At 38.2% G+C, this 24,337-nt stretch overlaps 1 protein-coding gene and 1 long non-coding RNA gene across 6 annotated transcripts in view; one reads left to right on the top strand and one right to left on the bottom strand.

The window, feature by feature from the left end:
• The window catches only part of LOC127522312 (uncharacterized), a 38,235-nt gene extending 29,785 nt beyond the window's left edge, over nt 1-8,450 (bottom strand). Inside the window, exon 1 of one of the 2 annotated variants that reach the window (XR_007932563.1) lies at nt 8,301-8,450. This is a non-coding gene — a long non-coding RNA (uncharacterized LOC127522312). The remainder of the gene's footprint in view (nt 1-8,300) is intronic. The other variant, XR_007932564.1, reaches the window with a different exon arrangement.
• Nucleotides 1-24,337, top strand: part of lrp1aa (low density lipoprotein receptor-related protein 1Aa) — a 177,184-nt gene that overhangs the window by 64,603 nt on the left and 88,244 nt on the right. For 3 of the 4 annotated variants that reach the window (XM_051912128.1, XM_051912127.1, XM_051912129.1), the window contains 14 exons: nt 7,997-8,159; nt 8,327-8,549; nt 10,265-10,454; nt 10,581-10,724; nt 12,339-12,575; nt 12,675-12,855; nt 13,017-13,239; nt 13,386-13,575; nt 13,674-13,799; nt 15,056-15,196; nt 15,285-15,410; nt 22,083-22,199; nt 22,551-22,631; nt 23,866-24,033. In XM_051912128.1, the coding sequence (XP_051768088.1) occupies nt 7,997-8,159; nt 8,327-8,549; nt 10,265-10,454; nt 10,581-10,724; nt 12,339-12,575; nt 12,675-12,855; nt 13,017-13,239; nt 13,386-13,575; nt 13,674-13,799; nt 15,056-15,196; nt 15,285-15,410; nt 22,083-22,199; nt 22,551-22,631; nt 23,866-24,033 (2,310 nt within the window). Of the gene's footprint in view, nt 1-7,996; nt 8,160-8,326; nt 8,550-10,264; nt 10,455-10,580; nt 10,725-12,338; nt 12,576-12,674; nt 12,856-13,016; nt 13,240-13,385; nt 13,576-13,673; nt 13,800-15,055; nt 15,197-15,284; nt 15,411-22,082; nt 22,200-22,550; nt 22,632-22,800; nt 22,852-23,865; nt 24,034-24,337 lie in introns of all 4 variants that reach the window. The other variant, XM_051912126.1, reaches the window with a different exon arrangement.

Genomic DNA, 24,337 nt, shown 5'->3' with positions numbered 1-24,337 from the left:
GAGATTTAGGCCATAAACGTACTCTATGCAAGAATGCAGACATGAACGAGTGTTTGTGTTCTCTCATATTTTCGTACAGTGTGTTTCGGGCCTGTCTTGGGGTTTAAGTGCTAGTTAGTTTGAATGCTGCAGTGATTTCCAGGTTCTTGGCAGTTTTAACATGTTTCTCAGACACACACTCACGGGTCACAGGTCACAGGTCACAGGGTTGACTGCGGCACTATGCCCTCACTAGGAAGCGATAAAGAGATCATTGGCTTCCTGTTACCAGTTAAAGATAAAGCTGCCTGCTGTGTGTGTGACGACGAAAAACTAAAAGGAGAATAATAATGAAGAGGTGAAAGCGACAATCTCAAATAATGATCTTGGAATCTACCTAGAGGTCTTGAGGTGAAACTTTTCTTACAGAAAGAATGAGTAATTTAATAACTTGAAATAGTGTCATTAAAATGATTTGGTATTTTCATTGCAGGTTATTGCACCATTTTTCCATATAGTTTTTAAGAAATCTTTTTAAAATGACATTCTTTTCCAGCAAGCTCATAAACCTGAAGCGTTTGTGTAGAAATACGGTCGTGAACCCGGTTTCAGATCACTTTTAGCTGGCGGTCTCTGGAAGGGTCACACAGGAAATGTGTTTGCTGTGATTCATGACCTCAGCGTGACATGCAGATGAGACGACCAGATGTTTTCCACTCTTCTTCTTTTCTTCTCTTTTATTTTTAACACAGTGAAGGATAGCGCTGTATTCTCTTTCTATTTCAACAAACTGAAAGATACTATTGTAGAATTCATGGAAACAGACGTTTTAATGCATGAAGAAAGTTTACCTCACTAGTCAGAAATCACACATGATGGTATTAATATCTGTAAATCTGTAATGTTAGATGGCAATATTAATATGACTGCTATACATTGAGTTTTTTGGGCTATTTAAACAGGACACTTTCTCACATTAAAAATCAGCTATGGAGCACCACAAAATGTAACAAGACTGTTTTGTAATGAGAAGTCGTTGTTTGTATTTTAATAGGCAAATACTTAAAGGATTAGATCACTTCAGAATTAAAATTTCTTGATAATTTACTCACATCCAAGATTTTCGTGTCTTTCTATCTTCAGTCGAAAAGAAATGAAGGTTTTTGAGGAAAACATTCCAGGATTTTTCTCTATATAGTGGACTTCACTGGGGTTCAACGGTTTGAAGGTCTAAATGTCAGTTTCAGTGCAGCTTCAAAGGGCTCTACACGATCCCAGACGAGGAATAAGGGTCTTATCTAGAGAAACCATCGGTCATTTTCTAAAAAAAAATAAAAATTTATATACTTTTTAACCACAAATGCCCGTCTTGCACTGCTCTGCGATGCGCCATGCATTACGTAATCACATTGGAAAGGTCACGCGTGATGTACCGCGGAAGTAGGGTGAAAAACATCTCATTTTTTCCTCCAACTTCAAAATCATCCGACATTGTTGTTTTACCTTTTTTTGTAAAGGCCGTTTGACTTAGTCTTTGCACGTTCGCTTTGTAAACCACCCTTTTTAGGAGGACTTGGGTACTGTTCGCGGGTGTGCACCCGATTTCAGAAGCGTTCACATCCGAATGAACAGAAGTCTGACATCAAACAAACCCAGGTACGCACCAAAAGTGCTATTGTGCTAAGTGCTAAAGTGCTATTATCAGTTTAGTTTGAAACAGGGCATGATTCACATGGAAACTTGGTAATGTGAACGCTGTCATGCGGACCTGCGAGTGCACCGGGTACCGAACCCAAGACTACCTGTAGGAGGTGTTCTGAGTTCGGTTACGCTGGAACTGTGGCACGATTTGCATGAATGTGAAAACAACTTGAACTCGTTTGTGCGCTTGTTTAGATACTGTAGTAAAGTAACCTGTGTATGCATTTTAGCCAATGTCGACATCACTAATTCAACAAAATGCATGTAGGGGATGACATGACAGTGGCGATGATGTACCTTATATACGATACGAGCGAGAGAGTGAGCATGTACTGTAATCATGCAGACTGAATGCAAATGAATGGCAAATGAATTCCTCGTAATCCGCTGTCTCCTCGAAAGAGCTTGTTTGCAATCAGCAGAAAGTTGCCTTGTGACGCAAGTGTTGTTGTGTCACTCTGCTACGCATAATAGCATAAAATTAATAAAGAACAATATATTGTCCTGTGTTCTGTTTTCTGTCATACGCCTTACATGTTTGTGATGATGTAAGATGAATGCAAAATGCAAGTAAGTGTGAAACCAGACTGTGTGAAACTCACACTCAGACCGCAGCAGATGTGCTAAATGTGAAAGCCTCTTAGTTTAACTTAGTTTAACCTTAGTTTTTTTGAGAATATTTTTTATAGGATACTGTAGTCATATACATTTGATGTGCTGAAAACTAGCTCATTTCATCAGTGTTAATTTCATTGACCAATAAGTTTCATCATAATTTTCATCAACGACATTTTTTCACCGACAAAAACAAGATGATAACTAATTAAAAAAACAATTTTGAATGACAAAAACTTTGACAAAAATCTATTGATATTTTCGCCAATGAATAAAAATGAGACAAAAATGTGGGAGGGATGATTTGGGAATAGATCCAGTCAGAATGATGTCCTGCATGGTATATGCACACATTTGAATAACGTGCTGATCTACCCAGCGGGACATAACATACCTTTGCATACACTTGCTGAATGTCTCATAAAACTTAAAAAATGTAAACATCTGGGAGAAGAGAAAAGCAGACATATGGATAAATCTGAAAAAGGGGTGATGACACGTAAAGAGAGCTAAATTTTGTCCGTTTTTCTGTGCGAACACAGAAAGCCGTCTCTCAGACATCAGCGTACAAGTACTGAATTGAGTTGTCTTTCACATCTTTTGACACTTGAATGGACAAATACATTATGTCAAAATGTCAGTTTTGGCGAGTATTCATGTAAACACATTCTGTTAAGTCTTAAGTGACCGTAAACACAATATTGGATGTGTATCAGTGTATTAGATCCGTGCATTCGGCCTTAAATTGACATCAGTCTAATAAACCTGCCGCTGTCTGTCATTGATGTTAATCAAACAACAAAAGAAAAAAGAGAAAAACACTTGATGTTCTTGACTGAAGCTTTATTAAGGATTCATTTATATTTAATTTATACAACGAAAAATATGTCTGCTTGAAAGAATTAAGAATGTTGTATGCAAGTTGTCATAAAAAATGCATGATTCATGGATTGAATAGACCATGTTCTTGTTCCTTTATAAATGGTTTTATTTAAATTTAAGATAAATAAAGACATGTTATATGTCACAGCAGTTAAATCTGTGTCTGTATTGCATATTCAAACCTTAATGTCATTAATTATCAGGTTATTGGTGTATTATAATTTAACTAAACCTATTAGATTTTAGATGACTAAAATCTTATGATATTTAGTCTACTAAAACTAGACTAAAACTAAAACAATTCAGATGACTAAAATATTACTAAAACTAAATGGCATTTTAGTCAAAAGACTAAGACTAAACTAAAATTTGCTGTCAAAATGAACACTGCATTTCATGCTAGGTTAATTTTATGTTAAGTATCAGTTTATCAAACATTTCTAAAAGGATTAAAAAAGAATTTTGTACTTCAATTTGTTATTCTAATGCTTTAAAAGAAATCATGGAACATCAAAGTGTACTGTATTCGTGGAAAGTGACTGGTTGTTCCAATGAAAAGTGTTTCACATTTTATTTTTGACAGTGCTTTTGGCTATCTGAACCACTCAAACACACGTGTGCTCATATATGTGGCCTGAATCTGCTGGGATGGGTTGATTTCAGCCAGTGAGATACAGTATGCAGACACTCCCCATTAAACAACATCTCTTTTGACTGCACTCTTCCGGAAACCATTATCCATATGTCCATATGTGTCTGTGTTTATGTGTGTGTTTTATGAGTGGTTTGTGTAGGTTGCTGGGGTTTGCTGCAGCATATTTATATTCTGTTTTGTGGAACATTTTCCAGACGTTGTGGTTGACATGAGGCGACCCAACCCCCCATCCGTCTGCGGCTTCGGAGCTTTATCATGAAAACACAGAAAACTGACATTGTACATGTGGAGATGTGATGCTTACACCTCCTCTGTTTGCGATCTTTGTCATCACTATGATATCTCTTAAAGAAATGCATGTGTCTCTTAGTATCTTGGAAAATATGGACCAAAATGTCATGCACATGTTCATCAGAAAGTGTAATTGAGTCGTGGCATTCCAGTAAAGTCATTTCTTGCACGTTAATTTGGTGTGTCTCAGCTTAAATAGCGGAAAGACAGGATGTGCAATGAAGTAATGTGGGTTAAAGCAAAAGGGAGCGGCTCTCTGACATACGGTCTGCATGGTACAGAAGTTTCCGGAAAGCCTCTTAAATGGTCATGTGCTTGAATCGGCTCACACTCAACCACGTCCGCCACACATTTCTGGCTCCGCCAACATTCAGGGCATTGTTTTGGTTTTAATCTCTCTTTATCGAACCCTTACCCTATTTATCTGGCAATCTGTGCTTTGCTTGACCAGTCTCATCTGTGATCTTTATAGTATTCCAAATCTCACGCCAAATTTTTATCATTTTGACACTTATAAGGCTTTTGGAGCAGACAAGAGTTTCACGTCAGACTTCTGTTCATTATGTTGCTGTGTAGTGTGAGTCAAGTTCTTCTATTGCAGTTGGAAGCAATCCAGCCTAACTGGCAGAGGTGAACTGCTATTAATGCTTATATTTATGCTAATTATAGTGTAATGTATTTTAATGCCTCCTTGTCTTCATAGAAATTGCCTTCAGTAACTGAGTAACTGAAGGGGTTTTAGGTACGACAAACCAGTCAAAATCAAGAATATGTGGGTTAAAATTTGGCTGTACCACCATAGGGACATAACATGAGTAAAAAAAGGAAGCTAACAACACTTCACATTTTTTGCTTCTTCTTCTCATAAGTTATTGCCTACCTGCTACAGTGGTGAGCAGCCACCAGCTATTTTGTGTTTTGCTTTTTTGTTAAAGGGATAGCTCACCCAAAAATGAAAAATCTGTCATTATTTATTCACCCTCAATTTTCTCTCTTCTGCTGAACACAAAAAAAGATATTTTGAAGAATGTCGGCAACCAATCAGTTGATCTGACCCATTGACTTCCATAGTAATTTTATTGCATGCTATGGAAGTGAATGTTTGGTTAACCATAAAAAATATCAAAAAATTCAAAATATCTTCTCTGTTCTCAGCAGAAGAAAGAAATGCATACAGGTATGGAACAACTTGAGGGTGAGTAAATAATGACAGAATTTTCAATTTTTAGTGATTTATCCCTCTTTTTGACAAGAGACAGAAACAATAGGGGACCGGATTCGGACAATCCGCTGCCACAAAGTTCAGGGTCTAGTTAAAGCAATAAGCCTGTCAATCCATGGTTTACAGTGATTTTACAATAGCAAAGTGCCGTTGTTAGTCACAGGGCTTATTGCTTTTTTAAAATTGGTACTACAGTACATATACCCTGCAAAGTTTCATAAATATGACAAAAAATGTAAGAATTTATTGATAACAAATGCCAAGCAATGTAGTATTTATAGTGGGCCAAAGGGTGGAATCAAAATTAGACCAAGTTTTTTTTTTTTTTTTTTTTTCCTATAAAAGTAGAAAACCGCAAACAGTAGAATCCAACTGTGTCAAAGACATCCATATAGAGCCAGTGATTCTCAAATAAGGGATTGGGGCCCACTAGGGGGCCTTGGCAAACTTCCAGGGGGGGCCAGAAATCTTTGAAATCTGAATTAAAATGCTAAAATGTTCAATATTAAACTGAAGTTTTATTTTTTAATTTAAATTTATTGCAAAAGAAATGCATTTTGGCTTAGATAGGAGGGACTTTGGATATGTTCTTGGACTAAGGGGGTCCTTGGAGTCAAAAAGTTTGAGAACCACTGAAAAACAATTAAAAAGCAGTGCAGTGAATCGCAAAAACATGTCCCGGGTGAACCAGCACACGTGTAATGCAATAAAGAACCAAGTCTTAATTGAGTTTTTCTTTTTATCCTACTACTAGCTGTGACCATGACGAGCGACAGGATATTTTGTCAGTTGTTTGGGTTCTATTTCTGCTGTGTCATGCTGGGTAGTCCCGCCCACAGTGAAATCATATTGGTCCAAAATCCCACTCCAAACATCAAATATGACTGACTGGCTGTGACTGTCACACAGCATTTTGCTTTCAGTATGGACAGAAATATTACTTACTTAATAGATGTAAACCTGGCTGGTCAGGACAGAGATCGAGAGTGTAAAATTGGCAGACCACTTGTCATATTGTCAGATGCCTTTAGTTTTGAACTCCAGAACTCATTCTTGAAATGTCAAGGCCGTTTGAGCAACAGCTTTAAACAAACTCCACTATTAATAAAATAAAAGATGTAAATACAGACCTTTGTTTGTTAGGCTCAATGCATTTTCATATGAAGCTGAAATAAGAGCTAGAGCAATAAGAGTGTTTGTTTTCCTTCAGTGTAGAGGGAGGGAAGGTTGTGTCACAAATGGAATTTCTTACCCTCCTTCTACTGAGACCTACCATTTTACTAGAAATTACAATGAGACTGAAGCCAGGTTCCTCAGCCCACTGTTTCTGTGGTTTTTCTCTGTGGCGTTCCTCTATTCTTGCATTGTTCAGACGGCAGCTGCTTTAAGACCCATTCGTCTTCCTCAACCGTCATTTGTACACTTGCTCTTTTCTCCAATCTTTGGTGTTTTTGATCTGTGTTTTTAATCACTGGCTTTCAGTCCGGGCAGCTGGAAAAGTTTAGGCAGGGACTCGGCCCTTAAATAAACAACACCTTTGGGGATACAGCTCTTGATTCCGGTAAACGTCTGGCCCTTGCACAATGGCCAACTTTCCTTTGTAGAAACAAGAGAGGCCAACACTGTCTCTGTCTGCTCCCCTGAGCGTTCTATCTCTCCATCTGTCTGGATTTTCCTGCATCTCCTCCTGTGCCATTTTACCCAACAGTCATGGTTTCTATGCCTTCCTGTGCCACGTTTTTAAAGCCACTCTAATTATCAAATGTGCAACATCCCATTAAAAGTATGATTAGTAAGATCTTAAAAATATCTGGGGTTAAAGGAGGAGAGGTTTAGATACATTGAGATGTCTGACAGTTTAAGGTCAGAACGAGGCGTATTGAAGAGGTGAGGGGCTGCAAAGGAGCAAGAATCCACAGTTAGCCACAGCGATCGCAGCTGTTAAAACAACTTTTTTGGAAATTGTGTAACATGCGCACATGCCTTCAGATAGTCCCCTGACTCAGCTGTTTCAAAGTGAAAGAGCATCATTGTAGAAGTGAAAAAGAGAAACATGGATGTGGGACCACCGTATTATTATTAGCACTGTTTTTAATAGAGTCACGGAGTCATCGAACCACAAAACTGCATGGTTTAGTGTGTGGACAGTCAGCGCCAGTCAGGCACCAGTGTGTTTATTTGCAGATAAATGAACGCATGCTTACCATTCTTTTATATTTACTTTCTTAATAAACGCCTTTATTATGATAGGACAGTAAGCAGACAGGAAGCAAAGTGGTAGAGGGAGAGGGGGATGGGATCGGGAAATGTCAATGAGCCGGGACTCAAACTTGGGTTGCTCGAAGCACAACGGCACGAGGCTACCGGCGTCGACTTCTTATTGTCAAGATTTGTTTGAGGGTGGAGTCCAAGTCAAGACCTAATTCACATGCTCCTGAGGTCATGACCAGAGCTACATTTTAGATCCAAGACTACATTTTCATGGTTGTTGCCTTTGTCTTGTCTTGGACTCGGGAACGTGTGGACTCTGTCTTGACTCGGACTTGACCATTTTCTGGTCTCTGTCTTGACTCAGACTCGTATGGGGCACATGAACAAATGAAACACATAATGTTTTACCTACATTTCTCTCCACTCTCTGTTCTTTACAGATGTAGAGCAGATGGCAATAGACTGGCTTACAGGAAACTTCTACTTTGTTGACGACGTGGATGATCGAATCTTTGTATGTGATAAAGATGGAACCACATGTGTGACACTGTTGGATCAAGAACTCTACAACCCTAAAGGCATCGCTCTGGATCCAACTATGGGGTATGAACCTTGTCAAGCACTCTCTCTCTCCTATTTACAAAACTAGCTAGCTGAATATTTAGCAGTTATCTTTAAAAACCAGAGTATTTACTAAATGGGTTAAAGGAGGTATAAGTGTACTCATATATAATGATTACTTACCCCTTTCTCAACATTGCCTTCAACAGAAAGGTTTTCTTCACTGACTACGGGCAGATCCCAAAGGTGGAACGTTGTGACATGGATGGACAGAACCGAACAAAGTTGGTGGACAGTAAAATTGTCTTCCCACACGGCATCACCCTGGACTTGGTCAACAGGTTGGTCTACTGGGCTGATGCTTATCTGGACTACATCGAGGTGGTGGACTATGAGGGCAAAAACAGACACACCATCATTCAAGGACTATTGGTAAGGAACAAATGCCAAGATTAAATGTTTTACACATGGTTGCATTGTTGTGTGTTGCTTTTTCCATTGTTATGAATCATTTAAATGACACAGAGTTGCGAAATGTAACATTTAGCAATGATGTGGTTTAGGTATTCTGAATCAACTTCCCTCTTTTATTGCCCCTACAAGCAACATTTTTTTGTTGATGAACATGAATTCCATTTTTTAAAAAACACTTACAGTGAACAGATAAAGATCCCACACACTTTCATAATGTGCCATCCATCCAGTCACCCAAACATCCATCTGTCCATCAAACATCCAATTACTTTATCAATCCAAACTTCATTCATCAACCATTCACCTCTTAACCATCTGCCCATCCATCCAAGTCAAGTCAAAAGTTAAGTCAAATCATGGTTTATTTATAAATTGCATTTAAAAAAAAAAACAGATGTTTTAACAAAGTGTTGTACAATAGAGAAACAATGCAATAAAATCCATCCATCTATCCATCCATCCACCGTAAAGTTGGTCTGTTTATCCATCCATCCATCCATCCATCCATCATAACATTGATTTGTCCATCCATCCATCCATCCAGCCACCGCAACGTTGATCTGTTCATCCATCCATCCATCCACCCTAACTTCTATCTAGCCAGCCAGCCTAACGTCCTTCTATCTACCCATCCATCCACCCATCCATCCATCCATCCCCTTTACATTTCAGCAGCTGTAAGGAACTCATTGCATTGTGAGTGTGTCTAATAGCGGCTAGCTTTATTTACTTTAAAATCCATCCATCTATCCATCCATCCACCAAAAAGTTGGTCTGTTTATCCATCCATCCATCCATCCATCCATCCATCCATCCATCTATCATAACATTGATTTGTCCATCCATCCATCCACTGTAACCTCAATCTGTTCATCCATCGATCCATCTATCCACCGTAACATTGATCTGTTCATCCATCCATCCATCCATCCATCCATCCATCCATCCATCCACCCTAACGTCCCTCCATCTACCCATCCATCCACCCATCCATCCATCCATCCATCCCCTTTACATTTCAGCAGCTGTAAGGAACTCATTGCATTGTGAGTGTGTCTAATAGCGGCTAGCTTTATTTACTTTAAAATCCATCCATCTATCCATCCATCCACCAAAAAGTTGGTCTGTTTATCCATCCATCCATCCATCCATCTATCATAACATTGATTTGTCCATCCATCCATCCACTGTAACCTCAATCTGTTCATCCATCCATCCATCTATCCACCGTAACATTGATCCGTTCATCCATCCATCCATCCATCCAGCCATCCATCCATCCATCCACCTTAACGTCCCTCTATCTACCCATCCATCCATCCATCCATCCATCCATCCATCCATCCCCTTTACATTTCAGCAGCTGTAAGGAACTCATTGCATTGTGAGTGTGTCTAATAGCGGCTAGCTTTATTTACTGTGATAAATGCTTTAGTAGATGTGAGAGAGACAGTGGTTTTTCATTAGTGCTACTGAGTCATTTTATTAAAGCTGTTTCTGTAAATATATTAGCCTGATTTCTTCATCTCTGCATGAGTTATGGATTCAGCTGCTCAGCCCAAGGCTAATCGGTGTGCTTATGTGCATGTCTTGCTAGCTCAAGCCAACAGAGCAAACACTTTCTAAATAATAAAACTAATTAAATAATGTTTTTTTTTTTTTTTTTTTTTCAGATTGAGCATCTTTATGGGCTCACAGTGTTTGAGAACTATCTATATGCCACAAACTCAGACAATGCCAACATGCAGCCTAAGACCAGCGTGATCCGCGTCAATCGATTCAACAGTTCAGATTATCAAGTGGTCACTCGTGTGGACAAGGGAGGAGCTCTACATGTTTACCACCAGAGACGCCAGCCCCCTGGTATTAAACTCTTTCTCATCTATTGCTCAGTTGTATTGAGCCAGTATCATATATAACGGTTTAAAATGCAGTCACTACACTAAAGTCAAGCTCCAGCTCAGTCTAACTCCTGTTATTCTTCTTCAGTGCGGAGTCACGCCTGTGAGCCGGATCAGTTTGGAAAAGCTGGAGGTTGTTCAGACATCTGTCTGTTGGGCAACAGCCACAAGAGTCGGACGTGTCGCTGTCGGTCTGGCTTTAGCCTGGGCAATGATGGCAAATCATGCAAGAGTGAGAAACATCACAGCCAATCAGATTCTACTTCTGTCTATCAATTCACCATCATTCTGACTTATAGTAGTTTTGCCTAGTTAAAATGAAAAAGTTTGATCGGCTCAGCTTTATTGAGCATTTGTTATTTCAAGCTCTCACACTTTTTTCTTATAGTTCCTTAGTGATGTCTATGGGTTTGACCCACATTTTAGCTGAATCAGTCAAAAAGGTCTTTACCATTTACCCCAATATTGATTTCAAGCTGTTTGCTTTGAATATCCAATGAACTGTTGGTAGTATTGATTTGTGAATTGTGAGTGACCTCTGAACACATGACCTTGAAAAAGACAAGAAGAGGAGATTGGAATTGATTATAAGAGAGATCATACAAAATGCATGTTATTTTTTATTTAGTACTGTCCTGAGTAAGATATTTTACATAAAAGATGTTTACATATAATCCATAAGACAAAAAAATAGCTGAATTTATTAAAATGACCCAGTTCGAAAGTTTGTGAACCATTGATTCTTAATACTGTGTGTGGTTACCTGGATGATCTACGACTGTTTTTTTGTTGTGTGATGGTTGTTCATGAGTCCCTTGTTTATTCTGAGTAGTTAAACTGAGCTCTGTTCTTCAGAAAAATCCTCCATGTCCTGCAGATTCTTCAGTTTTCCACCATCTTTTGCATATTTGAACCCTTTACAAGTGACTGAATGATTTTGAGATCCATCTTTTCACATGGAGGACAACTGAGGGACTCAAACACAACTATTAAAAAAGGTTCAAACATTCACTGATGCTTCAGAAGGAAACACGATGCATTAAGAGTCGGGGGTGAAAACTTTTGAAAAGGATGAAGAGGTCCAAATTTTTCTTATTTCGCTTGAATATAATTTTTTTTCATTTAGTACTGCCCTTCGGAAGCAACAGAAGATACTTGCATGTTTCCCGAAAGACAAATTAAATACAATTTACCTTGATCTTCAAATTTCAAATGTTTTCACCCCCCATCTGTTAATGCATCATGTTTTTTCTGGAGCATCAGTGAATGTTTGAACCTTTTTTAAAAGTTGTGTTTGAGTCCCTCAGTTGTCATCAGTGTGAAAAGACGGATCTCAAAATCATTCAGTCACTGCTGTAAAGGGTTCAAATATGCAAAAAATGCTGGAAAACTGAAGAATCTTCAGGACCTGGAGATTTTTTCTGAAGAACAGAGCTCAGTTTAACTGCTCAGGACAAACAAGGGACTAATGAACAACCATCATAAAACAAAAAAACAGTCATAGATCATCCAGGTAACCACACACAGTATTAAGAATCAATGGTTTACATACTTATTAATGGGGTTATTTTAATAAATTCAGCTATTTTTTTTGTCTTGTGGATTATATGTAAACATCTTTTATGTAAAGTATCTTACTCAGGACAGTACTAAATAAAAAATAACATGCATTTTGTATTATTATTTTGTTAAAATTATTAACATTTTCACAGATTCTGCAAGTGGTTCACATACTTTCTCTTGCAACTGTATATATATATATATATATATATATATATATATATATTGGCATGTTTGTATCATTAATTAATTTTTTTCAATTCAATTCCTGGTATCTAATCTCCAGAGCCTGAGCATGAGTTATTCCTGGTGTACGGGAAGGGTCGTCCAGGCGTTATCCGTGGTATGGACATCAACCCTAAAGTTCAGGATGAATACATGATCCCCATTGAGAACCTGATGAACCCTCGAGCTCTGGACTTCCATGCACAGAGTAACTTCATCTACTTCGCTGATGCCACCAGCTATCTGATTGGCCGACAGAAGATCGATGGCACGGAAAGAGACATCATCCTTAAAGAAGGTGCTGAAGTGTTCATTTTGATTTCCAATTCATCTTATTCCTGGTGTGTTTTATTCAAGTGGTTATGGGTGTATTGTCTTATTATGTATGGTTTTCCAGGTATTCACACTGTTGAAGGAATCGCTGTGGACTGGATGGCCAATAATCTCTACTGGACAGATGATGGTCCCAAGAAGACCATCAGTGTTGCTCGGCTCGAGAAAGCTTCTCAGACCAGGAAGACTCTCATTGAGGGCAAGATGACCCATCCTCGAGCGATTGTGGTGGACCCTCGGCACGGGTGAGCTCTAGATCTTCAATAATGTTGAATTGTATAGCAGTTGTTGGGTTATTTGTGGGCTAATAAATGAATGTCATATTATAAATTTCATTGCCTAAAACTGTGGTAAAATTACTGTTATTAAGAACTATGCATTTTGAAAATGTTTTTATCTCTTTCAGCTGGATGTACTGGACTGACTGGGAGGAAGACCCAAAGGAGAGCAAGCGAGGGAAGATTGAGAGGGCCTGGATGGATGGAACCAACCGGAACGTTCTGCTTACCTCTAAGACGGTTCTGTGGCCCAACGGCCTGAGTCTGGACATCCCTCAGGGCATTCTTTACTGGGTGGATGCTTATTACGACCGAATCGAGATGGTTTATCTCAACACCACTGCACGCAAGGTGCTGTCACACCTCTGATCTAATAGATGATGTCACATATACACACACATGTTTGCATTTCAGAATGGAAAACAAATAGCAGCTGAAAACACTAGAACAATCGATTTACTCACCAGTTGTCGATGTAACACCTTCTTTCTGCTTAGACGGTTTATGACGGACAGGAACTGAACCACGCCTTCGGCCTGTGCCACTACAAAAACTTCCTGTTCTGGAATGAGTACCGCAGCGGCAGCATCTATAAACTGGACCAAAACACCAAAACGGTCACTTTGCTACGCAACGAACGCCCACCCATCTTTGAGATCCGCATGTACGATGCCCAACAGCAGCTAGGTAATTATAGAATATTTTTTCCCCTGTTTTTTTTAAATCCAGTATGGTTTGGCTATGGAACATTCATCAGATGTATTTCTTACATGTGTTCATCACAGGAAGTAACGCATGTAGAGCGAATAATGGCGGCTGTAGTAGTCTGTGTTTGGCCACTCCCACTGGCAGGTCATGTGCCTGTGCTGAGGACCAATTACTGGATCCCGCAGACAACATCAGCTGTAAAGGTAACTCAAGCACACACTACATGCATATTTACAAACTATATATATGTGTTAATACAAGCAAATTGTCACAACCGGTCATTCAATAATCTATTCTTTGCAATTCGGCAAAATGACCAACTGCAACTGATTATATTTAAAACGCACGACAACTTGCTGGAATACAAATGTGAAATCTGTGCATATATGAAAAATACCACTGCCATAACTTTTAAAGCTTTCAACAGCTATTACAGAAATGTGATGATATTAAAATTTAATTTTGTAGGACAGAATTCACCAAATGTTTAATAATTTAAGCTTTGAACTAGATGTTTGAAACTGCTTGACACAAAGAGTCAAATAAGGCTACGTCCACATTAATCCAGATAAATTTGAAAATGGCATTTTCATTTCGAAACGCTCTCTGTCCTATAGCATTTTCGAACATTTTGTTTGTCCACTTTTTTTTTCTGCGACTAACTGACTAATTAAATCTTGGTCGACCATGCCTCTTCTAATCAACTAACGGTTAGTTGACTATTAGGGGGCAGCCCTACTCTTTTCACATGCTGTTTTTTGCCTACTATATAGCAGAGAAGTATGCAATTGTCACCATCTTCTCCTTTTATGTTTTATGAAGGGTGGCTACCAGCATTAAGGTGCAACACCGCCACCTACTGTGTTGGAGTATCAACCAGACAGACAGTTACTGGCACTGGATTATTTACGATGTTGTTATATGGGTAGCATTAACTATAAATACAATCAGTATTTAATTTTTTTAAATACTCAAGTTATGGTCAGTACTAGTATATTGCAATACTTCTAATGCGGGTATCAAAGGTAATTAACTATGGTGGTTTGGATGTAACATTATGCCCTGAATGGTTAAAAATGGCTTTTAAAGATCTGTCAATCATACTGCTGAGTAAATAACATGTTAGAAACTTCCATTCAGAGTGACCCAGGTGAGAAATGTGCCAAATAAAGCAGGATAAGAGTTCATTCAGTCCTGACAGAGAACAATGCAAGAAAAACCTTGCTGAGCAGAAGCAAATCTGTTTGTGCCGGCTGCTCGATCATACTGTCAGATAATGCATCATTCTTAGGCTTTAATCTGTGGCTGACTGTTGATACAATCAGCTGAATTGAACATCAAGTGGTTTGGTTTTTGTGTCTGAATGTTTGAAACAGAAACCCTTCAGATGTTTTCTTTCACAAGCTTGGCCTTCAGCAGAATTATTTACATTTGTGTGTGTGTGTGTGTTTCTTCACAGCGAATCCATCGTACATTCCCCCTCCGCAGTGTCAGCCGGGAGAGTTCGCCTGTAAGAATAACCGCTGTATTCAAGACCGCTGGAAATGCGACGGAGATAATGACTGTCTGGACAACAGTGACGAGACCGCTGAACTGTGCCGTAAGAACACACTCATGTCATGCGTTTAACAACCTCTTTGTATGAAGCTTCCACACACATGCAGCGGTTGTCGTTTGTCCATCTGTAGATCAGCACACATGCCCTGCAGATCGCTTCAAGTGTCAGAATAACCGCTGTATCCCCATGCGTTGGCTGTGTGATGGAGACAACGACTGCGGCAATGACGAAGACGAATCTAACACTACATGCTCAGGTGCACACACATACACACACACACACACACACACACACACACACAGAGACACACTCATCCAGTCAATTTCTGTTTGCATTTAATCTGAATTTGCAGCACTATGACGTTCTTCACACTAAGTCCAGTGATTCACTCTGCAAAGACTGTTTTTGTCGGAGTGTAGGTTGGCAAATTTGATGTTAACTGGGTGTTTTTATGGTGTGTTTTTGCCCTGTGGAATTTTAGAAATTAAGCTCTTTTAAAACACACTTCCATTACTTTATTTAATTTTTCCACTTTAATGTCAGTGGACATTTATGAAGCACAGGAGAATTGACATGTCCACCACAATATCATCACCATCACATCTCAAATGGATTTGTTTTTTTTTGGAATTGAATAGCAGTCCGTGGTCAAAATGATGGTAATGGACAGATTAAGATACATACAATATATGAAATTATCACAGAGTCAGACATTTTATTTTAAAAATATCATGAAATGGAAATGCCATTTTATGATATTTTTAGAAAAAAATGACCAACTCTTTCTGACAATTTCCTAGATGACATTGTATGTACCCTAAACTTCTTCAATGGAGAAGAAGAAATTACTGTTATATGTTATTTCTTTTATGTAGTGGTAGTTGTTTCTCACTTCATTGTCTCACTTCAGCTTTTTATTTGTTAGATTCTCTGTTGTAAATGGTGGATCTAAATTTATACATGAAGAAAAACAGCAACAATGAGTTCTGTCATGAAACTCTAGAATGTTTGCTTTAGCAGATCCTCTGAAACCCTCCACCTTCCCCAGCTCCACCTGTATAGATCTGCTGTGGGTAATTTCATATATTCTATTTGTGCAGTAGCAGAATGTCTTACATGCTCACAGCAGCATGTGTATGTATTGGCAGTAGCAAATCTCCATCCTTGCTCTGCAGCAACAGCAATGATCAACAGCAGGAGTAATAACAGCAGCGTAGCAGATCTATTCAGCCAAGACCAAATACATTAACATTGCCATATCCATTACCATTCTAAACTCTTCTGAAGGTTATGTAATAGGTTTATATATATATATATATGACATAATTCTGTACGTTTATAACTGTGTAAAGGGTTAGTTCACCCAAAAATGAAAATAATGTCGTTTATTACTCACCCTCATGCCGTTCCACACCCATAAGACCTTCGTTAATCTTCGGAACACAAATTCAGATATTTTTGTTGAAATCCGATGGCTCAGTGAGGCCTCCATAGCCAGCAATGACATTTCCTCTCTCAAGATCCATTAAGGTACTAAAAACATATTTAAATCAGTTCATGTGAGTACAGTGGTTCATATTAATAATATAAAGCGACAAGAATATTTTTGATGCACCAAAAAAAACAAAATAACGAGTGATGACCGATTTCAAAATACTGCTTCAGGAAGCTTCGGAGCATTATGAATCAGCGTGTCGAATCAGTGGTTCGGAGCACCAAAGTCACATGATTTCAGCAGTTTGGCGGTTTGACACGCAATCCGAATCATGATTCGATACGCTGATTCATAATGCTCCGAGCTGTTTGAGAAGCACCTTTATGTGTGTGTGTTCTGGGTATGAGCACAGAAAACTTTAGTAACGATGCAACACTGGACCGATTGAGCAAGTGACAATTATGTCACGAAACGCAAGCAAAAGTCTTGTATCGCAGCGTGCAGCTCACTAGCACAGACGCAGTGTGGTGATGTGAAGCCGTGTGCACATTTTTGAAAGAAAGAGAAAAGCTTGTAGCGCTGAATCACTCTTGCTTTTTGTGAAATTATGTCTCAGAGAAAGTTTTCAAATTACTGATTTGATCTGATTATCTGTGTGGATTATTCAACCTACATGCTATAATGCAGGGGTGTCCAAACTACGGCTTGCAGGCCAAATGCGGCCTGGGGATGAATTACAAATGGCCCGCAGCTTATCTATAGAGTACCTCGGGATGACGTGTTTTTGTAGGCCAATCCGGAAGTTAGCAGCGCACGGGTTCCCTCGCTCGAAAGCCAATGCATTTTTCCCATAGACTTTTGGAAAATCGCAAAAAAATAAGCTCTGTGTTTAACAAAGGGTTATGACACTTACACGTTTTGTCTATCAAGATAATCTTTACAAGTTAACACAACATTTATACATTTTGAAGACTAAATAAAGTCGTCGGATATAAAAAGCTAACAGTAGGCTATAAACGGACTACAGCACACCATGGTCGCGGATCAACGTCACTACCACCAAACTTCCTCAAACTTTATTTAGAAAACAACTTTATTTAAAAACATGCTCGCTGATTATGATCTGCGCTGTGTATGAATACTTATCCACTTTTTCATGAGAAATTCTGTCCAAATGTCCTGTTTGTCATGATGACGTCTAAAGTCCCTGCCAAAGGTAGTAGTCCCTTTTAGCAATTTGTTAGCAACCGCCGTTTTTAAGACACAATAAAGGTTTTAAAAATCACAAGCGGGTTTTAACTGGTGTGTTTTATGTCATAGATCAAAACGTGAAAATATTTAGAGGCTTTGTTAACCACAGACCTTATTTCAAGTGATTTAGCAAAAATCCATTCAAAAAACCCATTGACTTTCGGGCGATGGAACCGGAAGTCTTAAAATGCTAACTCGCTTCCGGGTTTTGCCTACAAAAACACGTCATCCCTGAGGTACTCTATTAAAATATATTATATGTGGCCCGCCATGCATAATTAACAAATCGTGCAGTTACACAATGTCAACACAAGGTGGCAGTACTAGATTTTAGGCCAGGGAAACAACGCGAAACGAAAAAGCGCTACTTGTGCGCACTGCGCAGGGCGCGACACGAGCACTAATAAACAGCCTGTGAGAAGTGTTCGAGTTCAGCGTAGAGGTCTCCGCTACAAGCTGCAAATCTCTCTGCACAGATTGATTTGATTTAATTTAGGTTAAAGCCAGTTAAAACAGCGCTGACTTAATCAACAACACTAATGTGCAAATCAGAAGAAACATTGAGCCGATCCAGTTAGAATACTGTTCAACCAACAATTCAACAACATTTGTCATGGATTTACTGTGGTAACACTAACTGTAACCGTGGTATTTTGTCAGAAATGTAGGTTAATATCTCATTTTATTTCATTTTTAATGTAGACATGTATTAAATAAGTAATAAAGGCCAAATTACAGACTATTTTTTTGTCATAAACTTGCAGTTTTGTGCATTCGTATTTATATTACATGTGTTTATAGACTAAATTCCATAAAACCATTCTAGATATAGAAACAATATTTTTTACTTTTTACCATGTAGTGAGGTGCTATGTGTGGTTTTACCTACGGTGATCTAATTGGAGTACTTTTTAATTTAAATAAGAATAGAGTTTTAACTCAGTAGCCTAATATTTAAATTTCACCCTTTAAAAATGAGGTTGTTAAAAGTTTTACAGATACTGTTTGTGTATTAAATTTACATCTGTGTCCTATCTCAAGCTACTTTACTGTCAGCTCAAGCTTTTGTCAAATCTGTCATGTTTTCAAAAAACAAAACATGTAATATAAATATGTACATGTAACGGAGTTTAAAAATTTTAGTTAAATTCAGCATAATATATATATATTATATGTATATGTATGTATAGTCATAACCCGAGACGATATATACAGTGGGTACGGAAAGTATTCAGACCCCCTTAAATTTTTCACTCTTTGTTGTATTGCAGCCATTTGCTAAAATCATTTAAGTTCATTTTTTTTCCTCATTAATGTACACACAGCACCCCATATTGACAGAAAAACACAGAATTGTTGACATTTTTGCAGATTTATTAAAAAAGAAAAACTGAAATATCACATGTCAGAGCAAATGAGAATCATGAGGTCAAAGGAACTGCCTGAAGAGCTCAGAGACAGAATTGTGGCAAGGCACAGATCTGGCCAAGGTTACAAAAAAATTTCTGCTGCACTTAAGGTTCCTAAGAGCACAGTGGCCTCCATAATCCTTAAATGGAAGACGTTTGGGACGACCAGAACCCTTCCTAGAGCTGGCCGTCCGGCCAAACTGAGCTATTGGGGGAGAAGAGCCTTGGTGAGAGAGGTAAAGAAGAACCCAAAGATCACTGTGGCTGAGCTCCAGAGATGCAGTCGGGAGATGGGAGAAAGTTGTAGAAAGTCAACCATCACTGCAGCCCTCCACCAGTCGGGGCTTTATGGCAGAGTGGCCCGACAGAAGCCTCTCCTCAGTGCAAGACACATGAAAAAACACCTGAAGGACTCCAAGATGGTGAGAAATAAGATTCTCTGGTCTGATGAGACCAAGATAGAACTTTTTGGCCTTAATTCTAAGTGGTATGTGTGAAGAAAACCAGGCACTGCTCATCACCTGTCCAATACAGTCCCAACAGTGAAGCATGGTGGTGGCAGCATCATGCTGTGGGGGTGTTTTTCAGCTGCAGGGACAGGACGACTGGTTGCAATCGAGGGAAAGATGAATGCGGCCAAGTACAGGGATATCCTGGACGAAAACCTTCTCCAGAGTGCTCACGACCTCAGACTGGGCCGAAGGTTTACCTTCCAACAAGACAATGACCCTAAGCACACAGCTAAAATAACGAAGGAGTGGCTTCACAACAGCTCTGTGACTGTTCTTGAATGGCCCAGCCAGAGCCCTGACTTAAACCCAATTCAGCATCTCTGGAGAGACCTAATAATGGCTGTCCACCAACGTTTACCATCCAACCTGACAGAACTGGAGAGGATCTGCAAGGAGGAATGGCAGAGGATCCCCAAATTCAGGTGTGAAAAACTTGTTGCATCTTTCCCAAAAAGACTCATGGCTGTATTAGATCAAAAGGGTGCTTCTACTAAATACTGAGCAAAGGGTCTGAATACTTAGGACCATGTGATATTTCATTTTTTTCTTTTTTGATAAATCTGCAAAAATGTCAACAATTCTGTGTTTTTCTGTCAATATGGGGTGCTGTGTGTACATTAATGAGGAAAAAAATGAACTTAAATGATTTTAGCAAATGGCTGCAATATAACAAAGAGTGAAAAATTTAAGGGGGTCTGAATACTTTCCGTACCCACTGTATATAATAGAAAAGGAACCGGCCCCCCAGATGTTTCCACAACATCGAATCTGGCCCCCTTTTAAAAAAGTTTGGACACCCCTGCTATAGTGAAAAAATGTTTGCGGAGAAGCCCTGTATATTACATCTAATGCAAATTAGAAAATCATATACTGACACTCTAATGCCAAGGTCTATGGAAGGAGGATGATATTTACGTTCCGCTTGGTCATGTGATGAGTCCGGTGCCAGTGACGTCATTTAAACAGCCTTGAACACAAAAAGCTGGCAACTCTGAAAGAAAAGAAAATCAGAAAGTTCACAATAGTAGATTTTCATAAAAGTCTAAATTCAGATAAAATATAGGAAATAAAATGAAAGCTCAGTGCAGAAATAAAAACGGTTAATTATTATTAATATTGTTTAAAATGTTCATGAATTTGTCTCTTCTACTTCTTGAAGATTTCATGAAATGGTTTGACAACACAGTTTTCTTTTTTGTGCTGACATATTTCCTACTGAAATCACACAAGGCTTGTATTTCCTTCTCGTGCTAGGATCAGAAGATCCTACTTCCCACTTTTGGAGTTATAATTATGCATGTGTATGTTCTGTTGTTAGAGACAGTAGGAAACAAGTCATTTTTTGTGTCATGTCATGTTCTTTTTTGTGTAAAAAATGTACAATACACAACAATCAATTACACATATCCAAATATAAGTATTGTGCATTATACATGTAATATTTCAATCATGACAACTCTCGAAATAGTTTTAGCATGTTAATGGGTTTGACAATGTTAATGTATTTGGTCTTGGCATATAGATCTTCTACACACTTGCTACTGCCAATAGACACACAGGCACACTGCTATGAGCATGTAAGATATTCATACATAAATCACGTAGCAGATTTAGACAGGTGGAGCTGGGGAGGTGGAGGGCTCCATGACCAGCTTACAGCAAACACTGAACCAGACTCTTAAAATGTTCACCAAGTAATCTCATTGGCTGCATAATCAACACAGACCAATCAGCTTGTGCCATGTAGTAAATTCGGTTAGATTCAGTTTACATTTCCAAACAATCATTTTGTCATTAATTGTAATAATCTAGAGATTTTTGCATGCACAAGGAGTCAGCCCAAAACAGATCTCACTGTGATTGGGATTACATGAAGCAATAAAAAAACTGAGACTATGTCTACCATATTGAAAAGTTCAAAATCCTCTTGTAAATATGTCAAATACAAATAGATCAACAGGCTGCAAGATTCCTTTCCAAGAATTCCAGCCTAATGGACATTGTAAAAATGAATAAATTCTTATTATTGCACAATACATATGACTCCACTTATAAAATAGCAGTTTTTCATAACAAACTCCATGTTAAGTGCTGTACAAAATGAATATGTCATGGCAAACATGTTGAAGATGAACTTTTTTCACAGAAAAGCAGTGGGGAATGGATTTCTGTTCTAGGAAGAGAAAGACTATATAACTGTACTGTAAATCTGCTGCTTATAGTATATACTTTTAAGAGTATACTGGCATACAGATGACCCAAAGGCTATAACACACATAAATTTAGATTTTAATGCGTTCAGTTTTGGTTCTCTGTCGCAGCTCGGACGTGTCCTCCTAATCAGTACTCGTGTGCCAGTGGCCGTTGTATTCCCATCTCCTGGACATGTGACCTGGATGATGACTGCGGGGATCGCTCCGATGAGCCTGCGTCCTGCGGTAAATGATGTTACTTTATGTTGGTGCCAGCTTATTAAAATTAACGAATTCAGCCATTAATATGCAAGCGATACTTTTAGAAAAACTAGTTCAGTGCTAGTTTTGTCAGTTCCAACTTTGAAGGAAATGTGTTATGACATTTTATAGATTTCACATTTTGTAAATGTTTTAGACATTTAGAATTACATTTTGTTTTTACTAGGTTTATTTATCTATTTAATGGATTATGAAAAAGCTAATTTTCGATAAATTGAATTCAAACCTTTATATACTATTACTGTTTTATGAGATGAGTTTTTGTTAATTTTCCATGTTATCATTGATTGTTTATGATGTTGTTTGTGTCATCAGCATACCCAACCTGTTTCCCGCTCACTCAGTTCACCTGTAATAATGGACGCTGTATCAACATCAACTGGCGCTGTGATAACGGTGAGCTTCCGACGTGTTTTTCTTCTCTTGTTTTTGTGTCCGTTGCATTTTTTCAACAGATTTCCCTCATTTGTCTTTGTTGATCATTTCATGTCTTTTGTGTAACGTCATGTCCTCTTCTCTTGACCATTTGCCCCTCCCCCTGTGTCACATGGGCTGTGTGTTGCAGAAAAGGATTGTGGGGACAGCTCTGATGAGTTCAATTGTCCGAACCCGACCGGTTAGTGCATAGATCAACATGCACCATAAATTTACTTTTGTTATAACATTATTATGACGTCTCAACAGGATTTCAGGAAATACCTATAAAGCTGTTGAAAGGTCTAAAATATCTGCAGCAATTCATTATTTCTAAAATCCTGCCCCAAAATGGTAAAAAAAACGCCCCTGCCCATCTCACTTTAACTAACATCACTATTAACATCCATAAGAAGACATTTAGCTTTAAAATATTAACCAGTGTTCATTCCCAGTGGTGCATGTGTGATCTATGCAGTTTCTGTGATGTTTATTATTCATTTTCTATTGTTACAAAATGTTTTACTGTGTGAAATGTGTCTAAAGACAAGCTGCCACATTTACCATGTTATATTAATATGAAATACTCATATTTCAGCCTAAATGTCACTTGTTTGTGTATTTGTATTACAAATGAATTCTATCAAATAGTCTATAGCTCACATAGGTATTCCATGTTGGCCCAGTACAGCATATATAAAAAAAAATGTTTCCCAGCATTGCTGTTACTTTTATATTGGGAAAATATTAAATGTTAAAGTTTTTAGTTTCAGTCAAAAGTTTGGACACACCTGTTCTTTCTTTACCATTAATAATAGTCATCAAATAGATTAAAAGAAATCAAAACTGTGAAACAATGCAAATTACAGAATGGGAATTTTGCATTTTTAATTTTTTTTATTTTAGTACTTTAAGTTAAACTAAACGAAAATGAGAAATTTTAGCAACTAGCTGAAACTAAATAAGCTTACATTTTTAATATTTTATTTCAGTTAATGAAAATGTTTTTTATGGTTTTAGTTTTTGTTAAGAGTAATAATAATCTTGACAGATTATATTTGTCTCATTTAAACAGGTTTGTTTTGATTGTAAGAAGCATGAATTTATTCAAGTGTGTCCAATCCTTCGACTGGTGGTGCATTTTAGAGTATGGCTTACTTCATACATTATATTTTAGGAGATCATAGCATACATTTGACAATTTAACCTCTTCCAGACAATGACTGTGGTGATAACAGTGACGAAGCCGGCTGTAGTCATTCATGCTCCAGCGCTCAGTTTAAATGTAACAGCGGTCGCTGTATACCCGACTACTGGACCTGCGACGGAGACAACGACTGTGGTGACTACAGTGACGAGACCCATGCCAACTGCACTAACCAGGGTGAGTTCATTACACTAATGCTTTGTTCCACACCATGCCTACCTAAGCAGCAAACTTATGCTGCAATCTAAGAAACCACATTTTGGACTAAATCTGAGGCAGTATCAATGTGTTGAATTGGGAATAATGATATGCTTTTGGTTCAATTGTCAGGAAGTGAAAGAAAGAAATAAAAGAAGCCATTACTCAGAAAGAACCACATTAAGGCACATCTTGAGTTAATTAATGAGGAATCCTTGCGTTCATATTCAGTACTGCACACACTATACATATACAAATAAACACTGTAAAAAGAACAATGTAA

The sequence above is a fragment of the Ctenopharyngodon idella genome, chromosome 11, assembly GCF_019924925.1.
Source record: "Ctenopharyngodon idella isolate HZGC_01 chromosome 11, HZGC01, whole genome shotgun sequence".
Taxonomy (NCBI): domain Eukaryota; kingdom Metazoa; phylum Chordata; class Actinopteri; order Cypriniformes; family Xenocyprididae; genus Ctenopharyngodon; species Ctenopharyngodon idella.
Note: the sequence above shows the minus strand (reverse complement) of the source record. Positions and strands in the feature narration are given on the sequence as shown.